Source organism: Lissotriton vulgaris, chromosome 1_1 (genome assembly GCF_964263255.1).
Source record: "Lissotriton vulgaris chromosome 1_1, aLisVul1.2, whole genome shotgun sequence".
Classification (NCBI taxonomy): Eukaryota; Metazoa; Chordata; class Amphibia; order Caudata; family Salamandridae; genus Lissotriton; species Lissotriton vulgaris.
This window is the reverse complement of record NC_141685.1, coordinates 2,049,311,869-2,049,324,469: the sequence shown is the minus strand read 5'-3', so window position 1 is coordinate 2,049,324,469 and position 12,601 is coordinate 2,049,311,869. Positions and strand designations below refer to the sequence as shown.

The following is a 12,601-nucleotide window of genomic DNA, read 5'->3' as shown; positions in this document are numbered from 1 at the left end:
TATAGAGAATTTAGTGAATCCTCATGTCTTTTCTTGGCAAGATAAAGAATTTCCAACACAAGATTATGATGAAAGATAATGCCAAGGCTGTTAAACACAAACTTAGGAATGTTCCTTTTAGTGTTAAACAAGACCTTGAGAAAGAGCTGGGCTCATTATGTGCTAAGGGTATCATTGAACCAGTGGAGTCTTTGCTTTGGTTGTCTCCAATGGTAGTAGATCGGAAGCAGAATGGTGAGGTTAGGGTTTGTGTTGACCTTCGCTATCTTAATAGTGAAATCTGGGGTGACTCCTATCCTCTTCAGAATATTAATGAGCTGCTGGCTTGTTTAAAAGATGCTAAAGTCTTCACGAAGCTAGATATAGCGTTGGCCTATCATCAGGTAGAATTAGCCCAAGAGTCGAGACAACTCACAGCATTTATTTCCCTTTTTGGACCTTTCCAATATGTTCGCATGCCGTTTGGTCTTGCATCAGCAGCCTCTGTATTTGAGTGCCTCATGTTTAATATGCTGAAGGGGATTCAGGGAATATCTGTGTTCCAAGATGATGTGCTTGTGTTTGCCCCTGACAATGTTACGCATGATTCCATTCTCAAGGAAGTTTTATCCAGGTTCCAAGTGAATGGGGTAGTGTTAAGTAGAGACAAATGTGTGTTCAGGACCAAGGAAGTTGAGTATTTAGGTCATGTTGTCAATGAACATTGCATTTTACCCAAAAACAGTTTAGTTGACTCAATGGACAAATCCAAGGCTCCTTCTGACAAGGCGGGACTTAAATCCTTCCTTAGTCTCTGTGAATGTTATTCACGGTTTATACAGGATTTTGCAAGCAAATTGAGACTGTTATCATTTATGCTAATGAAAGGTGTTGTTTTTGTGTGAAACGATGAATGCCAGAGAGTCTTTGAGTGGGTGAAGCAGCAACGTATTTCACCAAATTTTTAAAACACTATGATCCTTCTCTCACATGCACCCTCACTGTTGATGCAAGCCATGTTTATTTGGGTGCTATTCTTTCTCAGAAGAAAGAGGGAAATGTTAGAACCATTGGTTTTGCCTCCAGGGTGTTATCTCCTTCTGAAAGAAAGTACTCTGTTATAGAGAAGGAGTTGCTGGCATGCTGGTGGGCTGTTATGAAGTTTAGGAACTTCATTTGGGGAAAAAAATTCAGCTTCCAGACAGATCACAAGCCTTTAGTTTTTATTCTCAGTGGGTAAAATGTCAGAAGTTTTACTCCTAGAATTGCTCGTCTTTCTTCCAAGCTCCTTCAGTTTGATTTTTGTGCTGAATACATTCCTGCTAATAAGAATGGGTGCGCAGATTTTCTTTCTCATTCTTCTGACACTTTTGAGAATTAATTTGACGCAAGTGAGCAGGATAAGGAAGAGTTAATTGTTGCAGCTGTTGACCTTCCACAATTGTGTGCAGTCTCCGAAAGTGAGTGGCGTAAACCTCTCAGTAATGATCTTTCCAAGACTCAAGTCATGAAGTATGTTGAGATTGGATGGCCTAAAGAAAGGAACCTTAATTTTGAATTTAAGACTTTTTCAAGTGGCAGAGGAACTTACCATTGAAGATGGATTATTACTCAGAGGGGACAAATTGTTCCTCCCATTTCTTTGAGAAATGTTTTAGTTAAACAAGCACATGAAGGCCATTTAGGGGCCACTATGACTAATAAAAGAGTGTGTCTGTCCTTTTGTTGGCCCTCCATGGACAGGGAGATTGATGACATTATTAAATCTTGTGTAGTCTGTGCTAATTGTGACAAAGCTGATAAATTACACACTCCTCTTTCTCCCATTGAATTACCATCTGTACCTTGGCTGAAACTTGATGCTTCTTCGAAGTTTGCCTTGGTTCTCATGGACTACTATTCTAAGTGGCCAGAAGTAAAGTTTGAGAGAGCAGTGTCTTCTAGAACGGTGGTTGAATTTCTCAATGAGGTCTTTTTGAAAGAAGGGTTTCCCAAATTCTTAGTGACAGACAATGGCACACAGTTTGTTGCTCAGGAAGTTGATGATTCTTTACACAATTGTGGTATCAAGCATCTCAAGAGTTCACTGTATTATCCCCAGACAAATGGCCTTGTTGAGCGTATGAACAGGGTGTTGGGGGAGTGTATACAGTGGGCTCTTGCTAACAAATGTGTCATAAGTAATTCTGTGAGAAGCATGCTCTGGTTTTATCGCACTACCCCACATTCAACAACTGGTGTGTCACCTTTTGAATTGTTACATAGTCGGAGAGCGGCTACTGCTTTTTGTCCAGGCTGGATGAGCAAATGGGTTAAGGGAAAACAATGGACAGACACTAGTGTCAGAAGACGGGTTGAGTTGATTCAAAGTAAGCAAAAAACTTATTTTGATTCCACGAAGAAAGTCAAGGAAGTGGAGATATGTTTGGGTGGTCTTGTCCGTGTTAGGAAACCTGTCCATGTGAGGAAGGGTTCTTGCAAGTTTGGTCCTCCTTTGGAAGTCATTGGTATGAAAGGAGATTACCTTAAACTAGCAAATGGTCAATGGTGAAACAAATGTGTTCTTGTGAAGTATCGTTCTTGTGAAGAGGATGCATGTAAGGGCGTGAGAAGTAGACAATAAAGTTGTAACTCATGATGAGGTTGCAGATTGTGCTGTCGAATCTCCTTTGAGGCGCAGTACTCGTGCCAAGATTGTACCTCTTTGTTTTAGAAAATAGTTGTTTGCTGTCCAGTTTCCTTTAGGCGCAGTTCTTGTGCCAAGAATGTACTTCTTTGTTATAGAAAAATGTATTATCTTTTCTGTCTTCTCTACCTATTCTTTCTTCTCTCTTGTTTTTTGGTTCTCATTTTTCTACTGTTTCTCGCTTCTTTCTTTCTTACTCTTTTCTTAGTCATTCTTTCTATCTTATTTTTATTGTTTGTTGTTTTGCTTCAGTTTTTATAAAAGACCAATGTAGTATTCGGTGCTTGTTTATGGAATGCCCAGAGTACAGAATCTCACTGCGTGGGAGCTCTGTACCTGGGATTCCAATATTGCCAGTTGGTGACTTTCCTGTGTTTCAGGTGGCTCCTCTGCTTGGTGGCTCAGTCTGCATTATGGATAAAAGCCTTTTGGTGACTTCCCTGTGTTCCTGCCTCGTTACAACATCGTAATCCTTACCCCAGTGCCCTTAATATAATTGAACCTTTCCATTACTAAAGCTAGGAAATGTTACATTATCTAACTAAGATATGAATATAACAGTTTGCTAAGTAAACTAGCAGGGTTTCTTGTATCTAAAGAAAAATCACACTATAACTCAAATAAATCTTAAATACTTTTACCAACTACTTACATATCAAAAAAGACAGAACTCGAATACTGGTTATTAAGAAACCGGATGATACCTAACTTCTTATTATAGAAGAGATAACAAGAGAATTTGTCACATACCTGCAGAGCTCAAATGTGATATTATTGATACATTCCTAAAGGATTGAAATTTACCTCAGATTTCCACTGATAATAGACATTAGAAAACTCAATTGATATTCATGAGATCAACGTATCAATCAAATCTCTAAACTCCAATAAATCAGCTGGACCAGATGGCATCCCAGCTGAATTCGATAAATGTTTTCAGTTCCAACTCTCTCCCAACTTTCATTATTTACAAACTTACACTCCTAAAGTGAATGGTACTTTTAAAAAAACTACTATTAATGTTCTTCTGAAAAGAGACAAAGATCCTACTTTAGTTTCCAATTATCAACCAATATCCCTCATTAACCAGGATTGTATAATCTATGTCAAAATCGTAGTCAACAGAATAACACCCATACTCAATTCTACTTTTACTGCCAGACCAGGCAAGATTTATGAAGAGGTAGATTGACTGTAAATAACACCCGTCTTCTGGGTCATGTCATATCTTCTAATAATAAGCACAAATGTCCATTGGGCTTCTTGGACTTAGATGCGGAAAAAAGCATTTGATAAAGTGAATTGGCAATTCCTATTTAAAACACTGGAAGCTTTCCATTTCGGTCCCACTTTTCTGAGTATGGTTGAAGCATTATATACAGACCCCTCAGCTACAATTTATTTCAATGGTAGCCTTTCCTCTCTATTTAATTTATACTGGGGTACTAGAAAAGGATGTTCTTTATCCCCTCTTTTATTTCGTATTGCCATTGAACCTCTCTCATGCTCTTTCCGGATCAATAAGCAATATACTAGAATTATTTTACAGGCTACAAATTTAAATGTTTCTCTTATGCTGATGATGTTCTGCTATGTGTAAATGACCCTGCTCTCTACCTATTATTTATCATATTATTTATCAACATGCTTATGTTTTTGGTTATTGTTTACACAGTAAAACATAATGTTTTCTAATCATATTTTAAATTCTACGATGATAGCAAATACAAACATTCTGACAACTCCTACCTACCTAAAATATCTAGGCATTACTTTTTCTAACTCCATAATACCACAATTGAAGTCAACTGCTGACTAGCATAAAAGATAAATTAGATAAATGGTCAGCTCTTCATTTAAATTGGTAGTGCTGTAGTCAAGCAATTACAATGATTTTTACCCCCTTATTTATGTTACCCTTATGTTTACCTTCCACTTTCTTTGAAAAATTATATCAATTAATTACTAAGTTCATCTGGAAAAACAAACCTGCAGCATTAGCACTAAAGATCTACAAATTCCACAAAAAGATGGCGCTATTAGTTTATGTGATTTTATGAAATAGCATGCATCTTTTCTTATTGCACACAGCTCATTATGGTTTCAAAATATTGATCCTACTACTGCTCCCAAGTAGGTCTTACTAGAAACACATCTCCTAAAGCCATTTCATTTACCTGCATTTTTTACTATGGCTAACACCAAGGTTGGTTGAATCAATGCTGGTATCTCCTATACTAATGATATTTGCCAAGGGATAATGTTTACTATTTTGCTGACCTAAGTACTAAATTCTACCTTCCTCAATCTGAGTTCTCTAAATATGAAGTGTTATGTGATGCAATCCTCAATGCCTACTCTTATTCACTACCTTCAGCAAACATATATAATATGGAGATCTGTGTACACCTGTTTGGCTGGTCAGGTCACATTGCCTCTGTTGGAAATTGCTCTTTTTGCAGGGTTATCCTCAAACTTTTTGCTTCTTCCTCCCCTGTTTTTCCTGACCGGTGGTTGTTGGCAATAGGACGCTGGGCACTTCAACACTACTGATCAGTGCTAAAGTGCATTTGCTCTCTGTGTAAATTGTTATTGTAATTGGTTATCCATGATTGGCATATTTGTCTCAACAACAAATCTCTAGTAAAGTGCACTGAGCGTGCCAGGCCTGGTGATACAAATGCTACTAGTGGGCCTGCAGCACTGATTGTGCCACCCACATGAGTAGCCCTAAAATGGTGTCTCAGGCCTGCCACCACAGTGCCTGTGTGCAGTCTGTGAACTGCCATGTCCACCTGGTCAGTGTCCCCACTGACCAGGCCTAACCCTTCCCTATCTGTATACATTGGACACCCCTATGGGAGGCCCAAAGTACCCCCCCCTGGGCAGGGTGCAGTGTATGTGAAAGGTAGAGCATGTACTAGTGTGGGTGACATGCTCTGGTAGTGAATTACAGCCATTTTCATTTTTCACTATTGTAAGGCTATCTTGCCCATAGGCTATAATGGGGAATGCTGTGTACAGTGGTTACCTGCATATCTTCCAGTAGAAGCAAGATAGAACATAAAAGTCTGGTATCCCTGAACTCAGAATTTAATAACACATCTTTTAGGAAAGGTGTTTTTTAAATCCTGTGTTTGAGAAAAGCACTTTTAGAAAGTGGCTGTTCTCTTGTCTGACCTTTCTGTGTGCCTTGGCCTGTTTGTGAATTGACTGTCTGGTTTGTGAGTGACAGGGCTGTGAGATTCCAGAGACAGATTGAATTCGCCCAGTGGTGAATAGAGAGATCTGCATGTATATGGGAGGGAGGAGTTGCACCTGGGACCTGAATAGGACTGTGCCTGCCCCCCACATTGCTGGTGCGTGTGAAGTCTCTGCCCTTCACTGTGGATTTAGAGAAGGAATCATGTCAACAAAGTGCTCCAGAGCTGTGCTTTACCTCCACAATACTGGCTCCACCTCCTGCCGGGCGGCTGATGGCCATACCCCTCTCTATGAAAGGAAAGGGGAGGCCAGGAAAACAAAGTGCTCAAGGAACACCCAGAACTGGTTCAGACCGGGCTCAGAGCCCTCCTGCACAAAGGGAACAAAGACTTTTAGCTGTATAAGTACAGGACCCCTGTCCACAGAAAATTAGATCATCCTGGTATCAAGAACGAACCTCTGCCAAGGAGAAAGCTGGAAGACTGAAGAAGAAAGAGTGTCCTGCTGTTGCTTTGCTGAACTGACCTGCAGTTGCTTCTCTGCCAAGGAGAGGGGAAGGACTTTCCTTTGTGCTGTGTCCCCTTGCTTGAAGAAATCTCCAAGGGCCTGAAGAAGAGCTGGATCCCTGTTAAGAAGTCCCAGAAACAAAAGGACTTCACCCCTAGCTTCCCTGAACTCTGCTGATAGAGTTCTGTCCTTCCTAGAATCCTTGGGCCAGTTGTGGTGCCTCTGGAAGTTGTACCAAGATATTAAGGAACTTTCTGCAAAGTTTATTGCATCGCTCGCTTGCAGAGCGCATCCCCGTGAGTGCGAGGAATTTCCAGCCGCTAGGAAGGTCAAGATCATCGCAGCGCCTTGTGCCGCTGCCAGAGCCGACGCATCCTTCATTTGCGGGACGCACCACACTGAAGATTACCATTGCTGCGAGTATAGTCGCAGAGCCTGTCGTCACTGGGTGGGATCGTGGCATTGCTTGCTTGCGGACCGCATCACGTCGCTGCAAGAGTCGTCACAGAGCCATCGCATCGAGGGGCTGCGAGTGGGGAAGATCGCCGCTGAGCCGCGCTTCGTTGTCGCACCGGATATCATCGCTGCCCCGAAGATCGTCGCATCGCACCTTTTGCGAGCCACTTCCAACGAAACCTGTGCACCGGAATCCATGCAAAGTATCGCATCCCTCCCCATGCTGACCGGAGTCACCGCAACACGTCCGCTGCGTCCAGCGGCGTTGTCGCATCGCCTCCCCAGGGTCTCAGGAGTGACGCATCGCTTGCTTTTCAACGCTACAGCTTTTTCAATTGGAACTTTGTTGCATCTAAAGGTACTGTTGGCTAAAACGTGACACAACTGTGGATTATTCTAACACAACCTTAAAAACTCTTTTGAAGCCATATTTTTGAACTGTGTATGTTGGATTTTTGTTGTTTTGGTCTTGTGTAGTTTAGATTAGAATACCTTTATTTTTCTAATCTGTTGTTGAGTCAGTTTGTGGTGTTTCACTGTGTTACTGTGAGTGTTGGTGCAAATACTTTACACATTGCCTTCGATAAGCCTTGACCGCTCGTGCCAAGCTACCCATAGGGTGAGCAGAGGTCATCTATGAGTGTTTCCTCCTTACCCTGACTTGAAGCAAGGGTCCCTATTTGGACAGTGGTACCTACCTCTGCCAACTAGAGATTCCCAGTTCTAACAGCCTCTAAAGTATATAAAAAATTCAATGTAATTTCTTCCCCTTTTACCACTTTTGCCCACAAATTGTCTTCAGCGAGAGATGTGTAGTCATCTCATATAAACTGGAACATAAATTTGGTTAAATAATATTACGAGCTATCTTCCAGCTACTCTAATATAAACTAATGTATATATTTTATATAAATGTTTTAGGTCTCCAGTTAAAATGGTTAAAGCACAATTATTAGATGCACCAAATTGCTGGCATTGCAAACCTCCTTTAAGAAGTTTACAACAAATAATGTATGATGGTGCTAATGCTTTTATTTTTTGGACAGATGTTTGGAATATTACTTTACAGATTTTTAATCTCCAAATCTGCTATTATTTCATGTACTTATTCATAAATCTCATGCTAATAAAAAATTATTATCCAGTGCTGATTGTAAGTTTTTTGATTTCCTTGTCTCTACTGCAGTTAAATCAATAACTTCGAACTGTAAATATGGTATTTTTGGTCTGTAAATGCTTGCTTGGAATGGATTATTTTTCATGGACATTCCTTATACAAATATACATGTAAAGTCTCTAAAATACTTAAAATACTTGTTTCTAACATATGGCATACTCTTGACTTCTATATAATCAACTGTATTACATTGTAACACATATAATAATTTTTCTTCTACTTATTATAGTTCTTCAATTTGTATTCCTTACTGTTACAGTTATTTTTTCGTATGGTTCTCATTCTGTATTCTGAAGAAACTCAATAAAAATATTTGAACTTAAAATAAAGAAAGAATGGAGCTCTATTTATAAGGATGTTTCTAAGAGATTCAATCGTTGTACTGTACACTAGATATTTCAAAAAGATCAAGCATATCTCCACAAATAAACACCAAAGACATTCAAATTTCCAATCATGGCATCTTTTTAGCCAATTTGCAACTGCAGATTTTATTAGTTGTCAATGCTAAAGGATGTGCAGGGAAAGGTTAGATGTGTGTCGTAGGAGGAGGATTTACAAAGAGGTGCTAGCCTCTCTAAAAATTCTCAGTAATTCACTTCCAATTTTTCTGCAGTTGACAACACCAAAGTTGATTAGGTTTACCTTCTTGTATTTCTGGGGCTGTGTGCTTACCCCAGCTGCTTGTTTCCGCCTCCCTTTAGTCTTTTTCTCAAGAAAGGAAGAAGAGAAAAGAGGAAAGAAAAAAGAAGACGATAAAAACCTACATATGTTTGAACAACTCATATATATACTAGAAAGGGTCATGTCTGAGAGAAATGCATTTGCTGTTTTAAATGTCTATGACAGTTAAGCAACAGTTACCAATTCTAGTTCCTGGTTAACTAAAGTGGTTCCCAGTGATCATTCATGTGTTTGTAGAGCTAAAATACTGCTAAAATACGGCTAACACAGCTTTAGCTGGCAGCCACAGTGAAGGATTTTTCTGGGTAGAGCTGGTAATCAACCTTGGGTATGCTGTATATTTGAAAGTGAATTGCATACTTAGCAATTTATTTTATTACTTTTTAGGTTTGTGTTAGAACTGGCTATTTCTGGTAGGCTAAGGCTGACGCCAAAGCCAGGCAGAAACCACCATTCTAGTCAGGGCAAGGAAGTCATACGCCAAGATAACCCCTGCTCACCCCCTTGGTAGCTTGGCACAAGCAGTAAGGCTAAACTCGGAAGCAATGTGTAAAGCATTTGCGTCAGCGCACAACAGCAACAACATACTAGGCACACCACAAAAAGGAACTCCACACAAGGTTATTTATAAAATAACTTTTGTATTGTCAAAACACATATCAGATAAAAATCACACATGTACATTGTGCCAACTGGCACGGGCAACATTCATAAGGGATTATTTACAAGACAGGGCCACATGGGCCACTGTCAGAATCAGATATAGTACTTCTAGAATAAGAAATTATAAACATAAAATGGTAATCACAAAGATCACAACCAGTATCCACTGGTAACAGGAGCCAGGACCTTACTAGGACCACCTGTACTAAAAAAGGACAACCACCTAAGAATAAGATACATTTAGGGGTATACCAGAACACATTACCCATGATGCATGAAACACATTCAGAGGAGTAATAAAGAGAAACACATGATGCCTAAAACATTCAGAGGTGTTAAGAATAAAGCACATGATGCAATAAAATACATTCAGGGGTGCAGCGCAAGAAGACACATGGTGCCTAAAAACATTCAGAGGTGCCAGAACAACACAATAGCGCAAAAACACACAGTAGGCAATTACTATTAAAAACATAGGAATCACATTGCGCATAACTTACATAAGCCACCACCTGTGGCAGTCCCTAGGCCAACTGGCCTTGTTGGGGCTCAGACGCCCTGAGTCTCAATGTCAGGGTGCGCTGCCATGCAGCGCCAGTCCAAGAACACGCCTAAACGTAGCAGGTGCCCACTCCTTGCTGGGCACCTGGGCATCACACAAAACCTAAACGGTGCAGCGGACCACTAATTGCTGGGCAGCTGGGCAACATCAAAACTGCGCCAGGGCCCTCACTGACCTTCATGCGCAAACTGCACCAACTGTTGGAGCCCCACAGGCTCTGAGCTCACTCCACACATGTTGGAGCCACACAGGCTCTGGCATAACACGTGCCCCACGTTGGAGCTCTCAGGCTCTGGCACAAAACATGCCATCAGGGAGCCTCTCGGGGCTCTACACAAGCATGGCCCTCAAGCCCCTCACAGGGACTCCTGAAACAACTGCGGGTCTTCGGTGGAGCCTCTCTGGGCTCTAGACTACGTTGGGGCGAACCACTGCCAACCGGGGCCGCCCTTGAAGCCCTCGTGGCTTTTCCACAATGAGCACGCGCTCGCGCTACTGCGGGGGGGAGCGGACACTGACAATGTGTGTCCCGGCGCCCCTCCCTTGCTTCTCTGCCGTGGCGGAGCTCTCAAGCTCCTAATATCATGCCCCAAATGCTGGAGCGGCCGCTGCCAAGTGGGGCCGCTCTTCTCCGTCACTGTGCCTTCAACAGGCACCCACAGTGACCCACACGGAGCCCCCCAGCCCTTCGACTCAACGGGCTCTGGGGGAGGCTCCTCTAGTGCTGCGGGCCTCGTCAGGACACGCGGTGGGGGCAGGCACCGGCAATGTGCCTCGAGCCCCCCTTCGCCTTCGATCACCTCCCACCGACTTCCTCTGTCAGGCACCTCTCCGGTCAAGGTTTCAGCGATGCACCAATCCTTGCGCGGCTCTCGGATGAGCCCTCTGTGACGCGCTAGCTCCTGCGGGAGACTCGGCCAATCTGAGCGCGGCTCCACGGGTCAGGCCTCGGCGGCGGACCAATCGGAGCGCAGCTTCTGCAGACGAGCCTCCGGCCACAGCCAATCAGTGAGCGGCCCCTTCGGTTCAGGAAGCGGAGCCTTCGCACCGCGGTGGCGACATCGGGAAGGAAATCTCCAGGCAATTACCCGCTTCTGTGCTCCTGCCCTCGAACAACACAACTCGAGGTACGGCTGGGAGCACTTCCGGATAGAAAGTTGTTTAGGCACCAGATCGAGGCTCGAGCACGATCTCGGCCCTCGTGATGCTCCCTGGGCTGGCGGCAATTAAGAACACAGCACCCTCACTTCGACTAGAGGGCAGCCAGCGCGCCACATCGATCAGTGGGCAGGAAAATAAAGCGCTTCCAGGCGCTAAGGCAACAAAGCGCTCCCTGCGCTGGGGGAGCTCCAGTCCAGCAAAAGACAGCACACAAAGCGCCCTCAAGGTGCTGGGGCCACAGACAACGCCAACAGGCCCCCAGAGATGACCCCTAAGCAAGAAGGGTCCATAGAAAGCGCTCTCCCAGGAAAATGCAGCTTCTGCATGCTGCAAAGGTCCCAGGGATTCCCAGGGGGCAAAGCAAAGTCCCCCCCTAAGCCCAGCAAGGCAGAGGGGTCCCCCAGGAGTCCAGGAAAGTCCATCAGATGTCCAGGGGCTTGGTAGGGCCCAGGGATTCCCCTGAGCCCCAGCAGCAGCATGCCCCTGGCAGATTCAAGTTAGAAACAAAAACATTTTGGAAGGGGACACAGCCCCTTCTTATACAGAATAAAGTATTTGAAGTCCTTTGAAGCAGGCAGTGTGAGAACCAGCTAGAACTGGTTACAGGAAGTCCCTTCAGTATCAGGGACAGATGTGACAGTCGCCCAGCGGGAGGTGGAGCCAGCTTTGTAGTCAGGCAGGCACAGCCCTTCCCTATCAGGTGCCATCTCCTCCCACTTCCCTGGCAGCAGATGCTGCCTTTCATCCATGGGCTGACTTCAGACAACCTCCTGGGCTCTCCAGCCCCTGTCACGCTCAAACCAGACAGTCAATCCACAAGCAGGCCCAGGCACTCTGACCCAGGCTCACCAGCCAATCACACGCTAGACACAAATTACACAAATATGCCAACTTCTAAAAGAGGCACTTCTAGACTAGACACACTTATGCCGCATATACCATTTTGCAGCATTCAGTCTCACGAGTTCGTACATATCAAACTCGACCCTGCACTCCCCACACATCAGGAACTACCATGGGCATACATATTCCCCATTCATTCCTATGGGAGGGCAGGTCACTCACCACTCATTCACAGAGAGCTCAAGCACTTTACACTGTACCACAGTGAAAAAGTGCACAGAGGCCTAAAATCACCACCACCAGGTTCCAGAAACAGGCTAGGAAAAAGCAAAAAGTCTGGGGGTGAACCTGCCCAAAGGGCCGGGTCCAACAGTTTGCTATTGGAATTAAATCCGGTTTCATAGAAATTAAATGAAAAAAGCATTTGCTGTGATAGTCTGAATGCATGCACTTCCTGATAGTCTGATTTGGGCATTCTTGCTCAGATATACATTAATGGCAAAGGGAAAGAACTGAATGAAATGCTAGTAGCCAGCAAGTTAATATTCATTTTAGTTTCTTCTGAATTATTTACATTTTTTTTAATTATTTACATTTTGCATTGACAATTACTTACATCTAAAACTGTCAAATGATCCCAAAACTGTAGATTTCTCCATCCAAGGATGCATTTCCACAC

At 43.2% G+C, this 12,601-nt stretch overlaps 1 protein-coding gene across 3 annotated transcripts in view; it reads right to left on the bottom strand.

Moving 5' to 3' along the window:
* GYS2 (glycogen synthase 2) overlaps nt 1-12,601 on the bottom strand; it is a 610,704-nt gene that overhangs the window by 362,003 nt on the left and 236,100 nt on the right. Inside the window, exon 5 of one of the 3 annotated variants that reach the window (XM_086920470.1) lies at nt 8,655-8,720. The exons of 1 other annotated variant lie outside the window; for it this stretch is intronic. In XM_086920470.1, coding sequence (XP_086776596.1) covers nt 8,655-8,720 — 66 coding nt within the window. The remainder of the gene's footprint in view (nt 1-8,654; nt 8,721-12,601) is intronic. One more of the 3 variants, XM_086920476.1, reaches the window with a different exon arrangement.